Source organism: Mirounga angustirostris, unplaced genomic scaffold, assembly GCF_029215605.1.
Source record: "Mirounga angustirostris isolate CCGP_5_RB_7025 unplaced genomic scaffold, mMirAng1.0.hap1 SCAF_1, whole genome shotgun sequence".
In the NCBI taxonomy this organism is placed as follows: Eukaryota; Metazoa; Chordata; class Mammalia; order Carnivora; family Phocidae; genus Mirounga; species Mirounga angustirostris.
In genome coordinates this window covers 10,870,252-10,884,152 of record NW_026991709.1, presented here as the reverse complement: position 1 = coordinate 10,884,152, position 13,901 = coordinate 10,870,252, and the positions used below count along the sequence as shown (strand labels likewise).

The 13,901-nt window shown below is 49.9% G+C and overlaps 1 protein-coding gene across 3 annotated transcripts in view; it reads right to left on the bottom strand.

Annotated features, from left to right (window-relative positions):
* RUNX1 (RUNX family transcription factor 1) overlaps positions 1 to 13,901 on the bottom strand; it is a 90,806-nt gene that overhangs the window by 60,496 nt on the left and 16,409 nt on the right. For all 3 annotated transcript variants that reach the window (XM_064579115.1, XM_045902494.3, XM_045902493.3), the window contains exon 3: positions 1,888 to 1,992. In XM_064579115.1, the coding sequence (XP_064435185.1) occupies positions 1,888 to 1,992 (105 nt within the window). The remainder of the gene's footprint in view (positions 1 to 1,887; positions 1,993 to 13,901) is intronic.

Here is a 13,901-nt window from a genome sequence, read left to right as displayed (position 1 = left end):
TGAAGAGAGAGATTCTACAGCCACCTGATGGGCCTTTCTCAAAGTTTAATTACCCTCAAAGTCAACTTCCTTACACCTCACAACTGCCTGCCCCCAGCCCTGTGCCTTGCTAGAACCGAAGCCTGCTTCCTCTCTGGTCCTCTGTGGAAAGCCAAGGCGCCTGCGCCATGTTTCTGTCACGTTATTAACATAACAGGGTCAGTATGAGTCTTCAGTTTGCCACTCCTACTTGGGAAACCTATGAAGTGGGTTTGGTTGTCACTGTGTGGTCCCGTGCCCGTGACCTGCTTTTCAAACGTAAATTGGGATCGGGGGACGCTATCAACTCCCAGAGTTTCCTGAGTCTGGGCATGACCAGATCATCTCCATGACTTCAAGAGACAAAGCTGAGAGGGGGTAAATGAGGTCAGAAATAAAGGGAGTCACGGACTAGGCAAATGGCAGTAAGGGGACGGTGAATGGAATACCATGTCCCGGGGGGGCTGTCCCAGGTGGGTATGGTGGTTCCTTGTGCGGGGTGGGGGTGGGGGGTTCTCCCCACTCTAGGGCATTGAGAAAGCTGAGGCAGTGCATGGGATGGTTCTAGCAGGTGATTGAGACACGCTGAGGCTGCAGCCAGGACCCCAGGAGGCACTGCCACAGCTGGGGTGAGCACAGGGTGACCTGTAGAACCACGCCTGGGGGCGGCCCCACTGCCCCAGCAGCATCCCCACTGTGAGAAGCGCCTCTGGAGGACTGCCCCGCCGAGCCCCAGCCTCAGAGGCAGCCAGGGAACCTCTACTGGGGATGGAGAACATTGCTGAGTTCATTCTCTGTGCCAGGCACAGAGCACTGTCTCCTTCTGTCTTAGAAAGAGGCTCTTACGATTGTCTCCATTGTAGATGAGGAGACTGAGGTCCAGGGAGGCTCCGTAACTTGCTGAAGACTTATGTGCGTGAACCAGAACTCCACTTGTTTTGCCCCCAGAGCCCAAATTCCTAACCACTCCGGTTTACGACCTGACCTCCCTGCATCTCAACCTCCAGGCATAGTGGGAAGCCCTGTTTTTGAATCGCTCTCCCATCAGAAGAGAGAGTACTCATTTTCCACCAGGGACCTGATACGGTTTGGAGGCATGCCGGCGCTGGGCAGAACCCAGCCTCCGTCCTGGGGAAGGGTGTGGCTCTGGAAAAGAGAGTTACTCTTGTATTTACTCAAAGATAGTCATTAAGTCACCGTGAAGACATCTTTCTGCAGACTAAACAACCCCACTGCTTTTTAAAAAAGCTCTCCTCACAGGAGTTCTTTTTTTGGTACCGTCTTTCTATATTTACTGGTTTTCCCCCAGGAATTCTTCTGCCCTCCCATTCTCTATTTTCATCAGTCCTGTAATAAGATTCTGATCTGTGCCACAGAAAGAAAAAGGTCATTTTCATAGTTTTCATCTCTGGCCTTAACAAATGAATAAAAGGCCAGCATGGATAGTAATCAGCCCCTTGTGGTCCACTCTGAAGCTCAGGTATTTTTTTGGCCTCCCCTGTGGCTGGCCAATCTTCCATTTACTGTTTGTTTCTGATCCTGTTGAACTTCACCGTGTATTTGAGGGACTAGTCCTCAGTCTCCTGCAGCCCCCAAATACTTCGAACACGCACCTGACTCAGCCCGATTTGCTTCTCTGCCCCCTAAGAGAATGCTTTAAAAGGAGCCCAGGGCTCAGAGACAAACTTTGAGGGGTGAGTGCCAACAATAAAATCCTTTCTCCCTGCAGGGGCCTCACAGTCCTCTCTGACAGAGGTTTTAGCCACATTTGAGCAGTGACAGTTCAACCCAAGGATTCTGAGATACCATCCCTGGTGCCTCAGTTTACCAGCCCAGAAGGTATGCCAGCCCCATGGGGGGCCCACTTACTTCGAGGTTCTCGGGGTCCATCCACTGTGATTTTGATGGCTCTGTGGTAAGTGGCAACTTGCGGTGGATTTGTGAAGACGGTGATGGTCAGAGTGAAGCTTTTCCCTGTAGGAGCACAAAAGAGAACACCGAAAAATGAGGGCATGGTCTGAATATATCTTCTGGGTAGTTGACCATTAATTTATGCTTTCCAGCCCTCAGACTGGAAAGGTGGTACTTCTTCAGCATAAGTGAGTGGTTTTTCCAACACTGCCTTAGCTTTGGCTTCCCTTAAATTCTGGAATGCACACCTTTGGTGTTTGTCTAGATTAACACTTTGCATGGTTATGCGGCTTTCGTTAAATCATCAATAAACAACACAGGATCAAGAGAGATTCGGTTTTGTTTTCTTTCAAGTCGAGACTCCAGGGAACATGGGATCGGATTGGCAGCTGTCCACTCCCCCGTAACTGTCCCCAAGGAGTAAAAGAAACCATATCACTCTTTCCCTTCTAACATTGCCTGTCCCTCTAAGGGTTAGGAAACACAGAATTCCTGAGTTGGTGAATAGGCAAAGTTAAAATTATTCTCTCTGTATTTCAAAAACACTAATTGCTGGTTAATTGACTTTAAATATTACTTTTAAATGCTAGATGTCATTAGAGGCATTCAAGAGATTGGCCAGACAAAATTTATAGTCAATAAACTGACTTAACGATATGTAACTGACAGATTGAGATTCAATAAGGACTATAAACATATATACACACGTGGATCTCCACCTAAGCAGTTTACGTACACACGTGGGACATGAGCGTGTTTTCATTACAGATGTCTACCGTGATGCTTTTGGTAACTTTTAAAAACTATTTAAAAATATTTTTATAAGTTAGAAGACAATTACTAACATGGAAGTAAATAATTAATATAAATAGACCAACAATTAATATTAATAATATAAGTATTAATGTGCACCTATATTAGTAATTTAAAACACTTCTTCTTGGCCAAGTGGTTCAGAGGATGAACTCTGGGTTTGAACTCTGGCTAGCTGTCCTTTGGCAAGGCCCTAGACCCCTCTGTGCCTCAGCATTTCCCATAGCATGCTGTACCTCATAGCATTTTGGGGGAAGTTAAATGAGTTCATAGGAGTAACCATTAAAACAGTATCTGGGGCATGATATTCGAAGGTATGCGTGCGAGTGTGTGTGTGTGTGTGTGTGTGTGTGTGTGTTGTGCTCACTTTTACTATTTTTCTTTTTCTCTTTCTCAGAGTTCCCCAACAGGATTCTAAGGTTTGACTAAGCATGATGTTCGGACCGCCCACATCAGGGCAGTGGGTTTCTATTTAACAGTTTCTCTTCTTAGTCATGTAAAATGAAACAAAACCAAAAAGAAACGAAAGGAAAACAAAACAGGTCCATTCATTCCCCTATCTGTTCTGAAACTGTTTAAAAATCAACTTGTCCAAAAAAAAAAAATGAACTTGTCCTCCTTCCTCAAGTTAGAGCAGGATACTTTCAACTGTCATGCATGTTTTAATACAAAAGAAAGCCACAAAAAAAGTTCAGTAAAAATACAGTAGACCCTCCAACGGCACAGAGGTTAGGGGTGATGACCCCTGCACTGTTGAAATTCGTGTATAACCTTTGACCTACCCAAAACTACCATTAGCCTACTGCTGACCGGAAGTCTCACCCGCAATGTAAGCAGTCAATTAACACATATTTTGCATTTCCTTTGTATTATATACTGTGTTCTTACAATACAGTAAGGTAGAGAAAAGAAAACATTATTAAGAAAATCGTAAGGAAAATACGTTTACAGTCCTATACTGTATTTATCGGAAAAAATCTGCATGTAAGTGGGCCTGCGTGGTTCAACCCATGTTGTTCAAGGGTCAACTGTGTCATCTTTGGCTGCCGCAAGCCAGCGATTCCTAATCATGAAAAGTCCCCAGGGAACAATCCCCAAGGATCTGTACTGTGCCTCCAGGGAAGACTACGATAAGAAGAACAATGACAAGCTGCGATTGGATGCTGAAACCGGCTTTGGCCAGCCTGGCTTTACAGCCAAAGTCACGGCCAACCTATCTGCCAGGCGAGGTGAGGTTGCTTTCTGGGGAGAGGTGCCCATGGGGGCCAGAGCACTGGAGAAGTCCGGGAGGCCTGGCCCCCAGACTGATCTTCCCATCAGCAGCTCTTCTCTTCTGGAAGCCCGAGAACATTCCTTTTGGGCTTTAGGGATTTGCCATCTTGAGGACATGGTTCACGTGTGGCTGCAGGAAGACGCCCCAGATCACCTCTGCCCTGGCATCTGGCCAAAGTAGGGGGGCTGGCAGGAGGGGCCGCAGGTCAGGTCCAGCGAGCGAGGTGGGCACGGTGATGTGGAGGCGGGAGGCTCTTCCTGCAAGAGGGTTAGGTCGGAGTTCTTGTAACTAATGATTTGACCTCTCCAGTCTCCTGGTCTGCAAAACAGACGGTTCCAGGCTTGTGGGATACCTGCGAGGTCACTTGCAACTCTGACCGTGTCTTCTGAGTTCGCAGCCCTCCCAGCGCCCTCGTTCACGGACACATGTGTGCTTCCTCGGTTGCCTGTGGCTTCAGCCTTTCAGATTCCACAAAAACACTGGATCAGCGTCCTAGGGGTGCTGTAACAAACCAGCGCAGACCCGGAGCAGAGGCTGAAGACACAGAAATGCACTCTCTCACACTTCTGGACGCCACAAGTCCAAAATCAAGGTGTTCGCAGGGCCACGCTTCCTCTGAAGGCTCTAGGGGAGGATCCCTGCTGGCCTTGCCCCAGTGCTGGTAGTTGCTGGCAATCGGTTTGCGGCTGCATCATGTAGTTTTTGCCTCTGTTGTCACATGGCCTTCTTCCCCGTGGGTCTTTGGTCTCCAAATCAACTTCTCTTTGTAAGGACACCAGTCATTGGAGTTAGGGCCCACCCTAACCCAGAATGCCCTTGCCTTGTTGATTACATCTGCAGAGCCCCTCTATCGAAATAAGGTCACATATTCCGAGGTTCCTGGTAAGCATGAATTTTTAGGGAACATTATTCAACCTAGTTCGAGTTCAGACACCGAGTGTCTTAAGAATTCCGGTCTTGGCACTGTGAGTCACAGCTGCTTCATAGGCACCTGTGCATTCTACCCCCTGAAATGGGTCGCATCCCTGTGGCAGCCCTGCTATAACCATCCTATACTTGGTTTCCTAAATGAGAGCAAAGAATTACCGTCTTTATAATACTGGCATTTCTAGATTTGTGGAGAACTCACAAACTTTCAAACACTTTCCCATATACTACTGCATTTGGTCCTTATAATGCTCTCGTGAAATAAACAAGATAGATTTTATTGTTCCTGGTTAATAGGTAGCAAAGCTAAGGGTCAGAGACGTTAAGCAATTTGCCCAAAGTCACACAGCTTGTATACACAAAAGAACCCAGATCTCTCAGGTTTACACCCACTGTTCTTCACATTATTGTCATGGGATCCCAAATCTCTACTTGCAAAGTCGGTGACATTAGCACCAGGAATCCAGACTCTTGGTAGTTTTCCCCTGCTCTACCACTGCCCAAAAAACTGAATATAGGGACATCTGGATGGCTCAGTCGCTTAAGCATCTATCTGCCTTTAGTGCAGGTCATGATCCCAGGGTCCTGGGATCGAGCCCCACGTCAGGTTCCTTGCTCAGCGGGAAGCCTGCTTCTCCCTCTGCCCCTTTCCCTGCTTGTGTGCTCGCTCTCTCTGACAAATAAATAAATAAATAAAATCTAAAAAAAAAAAAAAAAAAGTGAATATAGTCCCGGGGGCCTCACTATACCCAGAATGTGCTTGACAGCTAACTGCAAGCGTGGGTTATAATTCAAAAGCAGCTTCTCACTGAGCTGAATTTGGACTCCTGGCAGTTGAGTGTTTAATGCCGCCCCCTGGTTAACCACAGATTGGCCTACTTAATCGGGAATGAAATTCAACCAAAGTGAATATTTGTGAAATTGTTGCTCATAATTATAATTCTATCATTTTATGTCCATCATTTTATGTGCAGTCATATGAAGTGCCTGCCCAGCAAAAGCTACTAGCTGGAGCGTTTTGGCCCCAGTGACGTGGTTCACCGAGGTGGAGATGTTCTGGTCGCTTCCCTCACAATGGGCTCTTGTTTAAAGCCTTGAGCACCGGGACATCTGCTTATTACCTCATAGATGGAGGTAATAAGTGATGACATTTTGTTCACAGGTGTGTGTGACATTTTCCCACTCCAGGAAAACTCTGCCTTCCACTTCCTCGTGCTCTTCCGACCCGCCCTGGCACTGTGCTTGATAACTGGGGACAGTCGGCCAGTGGGCACACGGGACCGACCCGCTGAGCTTCAGGACCCCCCACACTCTGCCCCCCACCACTTCCCGGCCCATCCCTCTTGAGACGCAGCCCATCTTGGCCAGCACCTGCGGAAGTGGTAGCCGCACCCCAGAATCACACGCGTTACTCGCCAAATTCCCTCATTAAAATGACCTATGGGCCTGGTATTTTAAGTGCGTGGGTGTGGAGGGTGAAAGACTCTCAAGTGTTTTTCTCAGCAAGCTGTAGCCAGAACAGTAAGTCAGAGAAGAGCAAAGGTGCGAGGGCTGGCTAAATAACAGCCACTCCAAGAGTGGACCAAATGCAGGACCAAGTGCAGGGGTGGGAGCACGGTGCTGCCGTAGAGACAGCTGATGCTCAGCCCTGCAGCCTGGAGCCAGTCCTTGCCAAGAGAACCTTGAAGGCTCCCCGCAGCCCTGGCTTTGGCACCAGGAGACAAGCAGGGGCCTTGGTCAGCGCTCAGGTGACCCTGGGCGTGCCGCAGCTCTGGGTTTCCCAGGGGGCAAGCTGCAGGGTTACAGGTGTCCTGCATGGGGATTCACAGTGGAGGGAGCTAACCAAGCGGGGAGGGGCACTGAGACCTTCCTTCTCCCCCTCATGGAGACCTAACCCCAGCCCAGACAAGCAGCCTCCGCACTGGCCAGTGGTTGGGTTCTAGCAGGAAACTATTTAGAAGCACAAACACGAGGAACGAATAAGAAGGTGGGAGGACGCAGTAAGGGACAGAAGGGCTGCCTGATGCCCCAAAGCAGCAAAAGATAAGGCACTGATTATACAATCTGGAGGCCCTGGGAATATACAGAGGGCTAGGCCTAGTAGGGACTCTCAAGTCAAAATGCCTGTGTCTTAAATCTCTCCCACTTGCTAGTTGTGTGACCTTGGGCAAGTTACTTAACGCATCTGGAGCCTCTGCCTTGTCATCTGTGAAATGGGGGTAATACCAGTCCTTCCATCTCACGGTGCCATTATGCAAGTGAAATGAAATAATGAGTCAGGAAATACCAGTTTAATTGTCGTTAAGAGACGTGAGAAACGTGATTCCGCAAAGACTGAGCCGTGGGCGATGCGGGGAGGAGGAGCAGGGGAGGAGGGGTGCTGGGGTCTGACGGGGGAGGTGGGTGAGCACGTCAGGGCTGGGCAGGCGGCGCCCACGGAGTCCAGCAGGCCCAGCCCCTCTTCCCCAGGAATTCCAGCAAACCAAGGCAGGGCGTCCGGGGCGGCCGGCCGGACAGCAGAGCGAGGCCTGCAGACCCATCAGGGAGACTGCGCGTTTAACTCGAACGGCCAGGTCACTCCGGCCCCGCCAGCTGGCGACCTCCGCGCTGAGCCGCCTTATAAACAAGCTGGGCCCAATGCTCCCAGTGGAGCCCGTGTCCTCCCCCTTCGACGCCAGCTTGTTCATCCAAGTGCCAGGACGCAATACCGACTGCTCTATTAGTCGGGAGGAAGGTCACGGGCGAGTCCTCCCGGACGCTTGCGGAGCTCGGAGAGCCAACTGTGGTCTCATAAAGCCGCGGCTGGACACGGCAGTTCCGCACGGCCGGGGCGCCCACCCCACTTCCTCACCGCATCTGGGAAGTGGCTAAACCTCAGAACTGCTTCCCGAAGGGCCGGGGCGGGGGGAGGGGGGCGACGAGGCGTAAGGGCCTCTCCAACTCATCTCTGGTCCAGGAGTGAAACAGCGGATTCGGAAGCGGGGGGCCCTGTCCCATCACAGCAACGTGCCCCTACGCCAGTGGCGTCGGGGGCGACTTTCTGACCAACCCCCGTCCGACTGTGACTGTCCCTCCCGGGGTCAAGCCCCCTGCTGGGGCTCCTCAGCCAGCTGGGCTGTGTTTCTCTCTCTCTCCTTGGGGTCCGTTTGGACCTGTGAGTCATCTTCTCCTTTTGGGGCAGTTTCGGTGGGATGTGAAACTTGCCCTTTGTCACGCAAGGGAAGGCCGTAGGCACAGAGGACCGTCTGCCGTGGGGGGCGGGGGTGTCAGACCGCGCGCGGGACACACCAGCAGTTTTCATGCATGCGTGCATCGCTGCAGGAAAGCAGGTTGGGCTCACACTCTTTAAACACTTCAGGCAGCACGTAAGGAAAAATCAAAGGAAACACAACAACGCAGCTTTTGAAAAGCAAGAAAGCCCGTGAAGGCTCCAGTTTGGCTCTTTGCACATTCTGGAAATCCCAACAGATTCTGAAATGTCGCCGGAGGATTTCTCCTTTTACCATGTAGATGGTGTCGGGCCTACTTTTTCATCAAGGATAACTGAGTATGGAAATTAATGCACCCTCAGATTCCGAGGGGAAATCTGAATTGGGGGTATTTTTCACAAAATCGTTTTAATCTACATTTCTCACTTTTCCACTGGAACAACCTAACGGCCAAAGTTCATGCTTTTGCTCCCTGTCCATTTCGTCATCCAAACACATACCACGACGTTTGACAGTCGAGCTGTATCACTGTTTATTTGGGGATTTCTGAAGAGGGTACAGACCCTTCAAGTGGCACAGAGTTTCCTACTTTCTCTAAATTGAACGGAAACTAAGATGTTGGTGTGTATCCACTTGCATGCAAAGGGCCCCCATGTGTTTGCAGATGAGTTTATCTAATTGTACCTGCAGCCACCCAGGCAAAATGCAGGTGGGAGGCCCACGCTAGCAGCACCCCTTCCCCAAAGTTTACGGACAGGTGCTCAAAACACAAAGTTTTTCATTAAAAAAACAGCTTTTTTTTTTTTTTTTTGAATGATGGATTGCTTGAAAAAGAGTTTTACTTACAGAAAACCAACATGAAAAGCATTTTCTCTGGAGATGTTCTATAAAAACAAGCTGAGGACAGGGACAGCATTTTGTTAATCTTTGTGTCTTCTGTTCCGAGGCAATAAAAAATGTCTGATAACTGGATCGATGAATTCTTCTATAAACTTTCAGTTTTGACAGCCGGTTCTTTATGATATCTGATTTCACTCTGAAAGCATCGCTTTCCTTTTTTCTGTGGCTCGGGTGTGAGCAACTCAGGTTTACCAAAGGAATGGAGGACAAGCTTTCTTCTTCAGGGAGAGTATTTACCAAACCCAAGGCGCTACGATGCTTATGTGACCTTGCACTCTTTTCCCCAGATTTCACGGTCCCTTGTTGATCTTCCTTTTTCTTTTGGTATCACAGTTCCTGACTATCTTGGTGGAAGAATCAAGTATTAATCCTTTTAGTCCAAACACTTCCAAGACCCTGAATTCACAGCTCTCTTTAGGCCAAGGCCACGCCTGTTGCCCAGAGAGCCCTCTGGTTGGTGACCCAAGTTCCTCAGCAGAGGTTGAGCTAGAAGCTAACATAGGACAGGTGATCAAAGTGGCCTCGTCCTCGCCCTGATTCTGCGTGTGTGATGGCCCATGGCCTCAAATACACAGCCCAACACCACACTGGTGCTACCCAGAGCTCCCAGGGGTGGACACTTAGAAGGCAAGGCAGCGCTGGGGTCTTCTGTTTAGACCACACAGTGGCTGCTTCCAGGAAGCATGAGGGCAGGTGGGTGTGGAGGCTTAGAAGGAAGAAGAGGGAGGCTCCAGGCAAGGCTGGGGGTGTGGCAGGCAGGGCCTGGCAGGAGTGGACTCTGGGCACAACGACATTTACCAAATGAGCTATCTGCAAACCGGGTATGCACACGTCTGAGGCTGGCCTGCAGGGAGAACTGGGAGTTCTTGGTCTTTGAACCCCCAAGCATGCTTTCCCTTCCTCAGTCTGCAATCTGACTATCTTCCTACAATTTGTATCTGGGTATGTCAAGTCCCTGCTGAAAACAAGTCGGCGGTTCTCCATTTCCCTGGGAGCAGACCAAATTCCCAGTGTGGATGGTTGTCAAGGTCCTGAGCAACTCTCTGAGTCTCATCCTGCTCCAAGACCTTCCCCAGCGGGCCACCCAAGTATCTCCTGGCTCCTGGACAGGCCAGGCATTTCTCCCCACCCTATTTTCTCTGCTTGGACACTCTTCACCTCGATAACCTCTTCCACACCCTGAAATGTCTCAACCGAGATGACAATTTGTCCAGGAAGACCCCTCCTCTCTTCACTAGGTTCTGCACGGCTGCTCCTTTGCTCTGTCGCACCTGCCCATGGTGCTGACCACTCAGAACACTGATGGCCTGCTTAACTGTTGGCCCCTCACTAGCCCCTGAGGCTGTGGCTTCTCTTTGGCTGCCTTTGTATCTCCAGTGGGAGCCCGGTGCCTGGAAATTGGTAGGTGCACAATGCGTATCTGATGAACGACTGGATAAAGAATGAATGAGATACCCTCACCAAATGACCTTGCGGGGTGGGGGTCAGTTGTCAGAAAAAAGCAATGGACATTATACTTCCCTGACTGGAAGGGTCCAAAGCCTGTGAGAGACTCACCAATATTAAAATGGAGAACACAAGGTCCTGCCTGTGTCAAAACATCCAGCAAATGTCTGCAATGATCATATTATTATTATCATCGTATTTACTTATGAATATTTATGAAACTCCTGCTACGTCTCCGGCATGCTCATTTTATGAGGTTCTTTGCAGGATAAAGGAATTCCTTCCATCCAGGAGTGGACACTGGAAAACAGTCTCCTTCCCAATGTTCTGGTTCAGGGACTCAGGGGCTGACCCCACCTGCTCTCAACCCACCTCCCCCAGTGCTTCTCATTGCAGAGGGAAGGACCATGCTGAGGTGAGTGCAAATTCTTCTTCCTGAGTCCTGCCACACGGACATCATCTAGTTTCAATCATCCTAACCTTCAAAGTGTGTATGAAGGGCACCATCACACCTACTGCACAGAAGGGGAGACTGAGGCCAGCACCTCTTAGCGAGTCCTGCAAGGGCATCCACTTCTCATACATGTCACGCTACTTTCCAAAGACCCACCGAATCATCACAACCAGACGTATGTGTTCTATGTTGTCATTATGAATCAGAGGACCCTCGAATGGGAGACAATGGCTTTAGTATCACCTAGAACCCATTGATTTGGACAGAATGCAAGATGGTAGCATAGTAAGAGACCTTTCCAAGCCGTAGCCAGATTAATGAATTCCCCATTTATAGCTGGCCAAAAAAAAAAAAAAAAGTGCATGGATGTTCACTTGCAGTTTTTGAAACTGCTGAGATACAACCTTAAAATGGCTTCCAGTGGGACAGCCAGGATGTCCTTAAGCACGGTCCAAGGCAGGCTGTTGTGACTACCATAAAACTCCCTAAACTTGGGTGGAGTCAGCAATTACCGTGCAGGAAGAATGTGATGCTGCCGGGTGCCAGCCTGTGGAGCCCAGCGACAGGACAAAGGGATTATTCTGCTTCATTGTGAAAATGCAGTGTTTATTGTTAAAATACAGTTGGGAATTAAAGGGGCATGTATGAATCATAAATATTTGCATGCCATTAATGTTTGGACAAAAGACTTGGAATGGCTACGTTGGGAGAACTTCTTTTCCCATGAACAACAGTGCTTCATATTACAGGACATATTTAATTTCGTCTCTGCCATTGCTAATCTGAAATCTCAGTGCCCGCTGCGTATAACTCTTTCACGACCTGAGAACTCCACGCGGCTGAGGAGCCAGGACCAGCGTTGAGGTTCCCTTCCTGGAAAACTCACCTGTTTGGATAAACAAAAAAGCAGGTCCCTATTGCTCTTGTTTGTTATGAGCTCACAGAGTTTCCATCACCTCCTCTACCGTGTTAGTGTCCCTGAAGCAGATAAACCCCGTAAAGCAATGGTGCTTATAGTGTGTCTTAGGTCAGGTAGTCCTCCCTGCACACCCCATCCCCGCAAGGACAAAGCCAGATTCAGGCTCAGAAAGGTCAAGTCACTTGCCCATGGACGTGCAGCTCTGTGCTAGTGTTCTCAACAGGGGGCCATCCCTCCACCCCCGTCCCCAAGGACATTTAACAAAGCCTGCGGACATCTGTGGCTGTCACAACTAGGAAGGGAGATGCTATTGGCCCCTGGGCTGAGGCCAGGGATCCTGCTAACCATCCAACAACACACAGGGCAGCCCCACAACAAAGACACACCAGCCCTAAGTGTTGATAGTGTTGAGGGTGAGATGCTCTCCTCAGCAGAGAATCCAGTAAAGCCCACGTACGTGTGAACCACAAGACTACACTGCCCAGAGAGCAAGAGGACTGGGGTAGTCACTCATTCGAAGACGTCTCATGAGTCTCCGCTCTGCACCAGGCACGGGTGATACCACAAGGTGCCTAGAATTTCTAGGTCTTGAAAATTCTTGGGCGTCCACCTCTTGGGAGTCGCGGGCACATCTCTCAGGGTGCTTGGGTCTCAGTTATCACCGCAGTGTCCCCACGCATGCCCGCTGTTCTTGAGCTCTGGCCCTGGCGAACTTCACTCCCAAGCACACGTAGGGACAGCATGTGGGCTCTGTGCAGTCCCCAGCACAGATGATACCCGTGAGCTCCCACTCGGATAGCAAGCTGTCTCAGCCTATTTGACACGCACTGGAGCTCCATGCCGAATCTGGGAGATGGTTGCTTTTCTGAGGGGAGCGTAAAAGAAGCAGGTGTATCCATGGGGCAGGAGAGTTAGGCGTGGGGCTTCCCATGCAGGGTAAAAGCAAGCAACCAAACAAAAACCAGAGAAAGCCCTCACGGCAAAACTTACTCAAGAAATTCAACCCGCAGCAGACGCTACCTGGATACAAGAAGAACCCATAGCGGACTCTTCGGATTTTTTTCAAACCACCTTTGCCTGAATCTCAGTATGGGAAACAGGTGAGAGCAGATGTGTTGGGGTAGGTGGGAGAAAGCTCTGGGAGAATCCACCTGTCTGTTTGTGGTACCTGCAAACCCAGGGCCATCTCAGAGATGACCAGCAACTTGGGTCCCTTCTCTGCTCCTTCTATATGTCCCCCCCCCCACCTTTTTTCAGGTGTGCAGACCAAGCCCTTTCCAGCGTCTGCAAGGTTATCTGTCAGTGATGCATTCCAGCACTTGGCTTTTCGCACTTTTTAGTTCGAGTGGACACTGGCCATTCACATCCATTTGTGTTCCTGGGTCGGAGGATCTGCGGTCCCGGACTGAAGCCCTGTGGGGGTTGGTGCTGAGCACTGAGAAGCCGGCAGGGTACTTTCATTTTTTCTGACAGTCCCTGTGGACCTGCACCTGTGGGACATTCCTGGGGGAGCGGCTGCAGTGGGGGGAGTCCTCCAGGAAGAGCTTCTCCTGCTATGTGGCCCACCCCACCTGCAGCCTCTCCTGGCCCCCACCGGGGATGTTCCTGTTCGGAGATGGGGCAGTTCTATGCATACGGAACACTGGTATGTTTTCATACTTAAAACAAGACTTGAATATTCAGTGATGCTTTCTCATTTTATTTTTTTATTCTCTGTGCACTTTTTAATGTAAGTGTTTCATGCATTTTGTAGAGAGGCAGAAAGTGAGGGTAGAGGGGCAAGGGAGACATTTTACAACTTCTTATGAATGAGTGTGACGTGGGATGAGTGTTCTCAGTCTCGGCAGGACTGACATTTCAGACGGGTAACGCTGCTGTCGGGGGCTGTCCTAAGCACCGCAGGGCGTATGGCAGTGTCCCTGGCCTCCGCCCACTAGATGATCACGGCGGTCCCCCATCCCAGCTGTGAGAGCTAAACATGTCTCTAGCTATTGCCAAGTGTCCCGTGGGGGTCAAAATCACCCTAGGTGG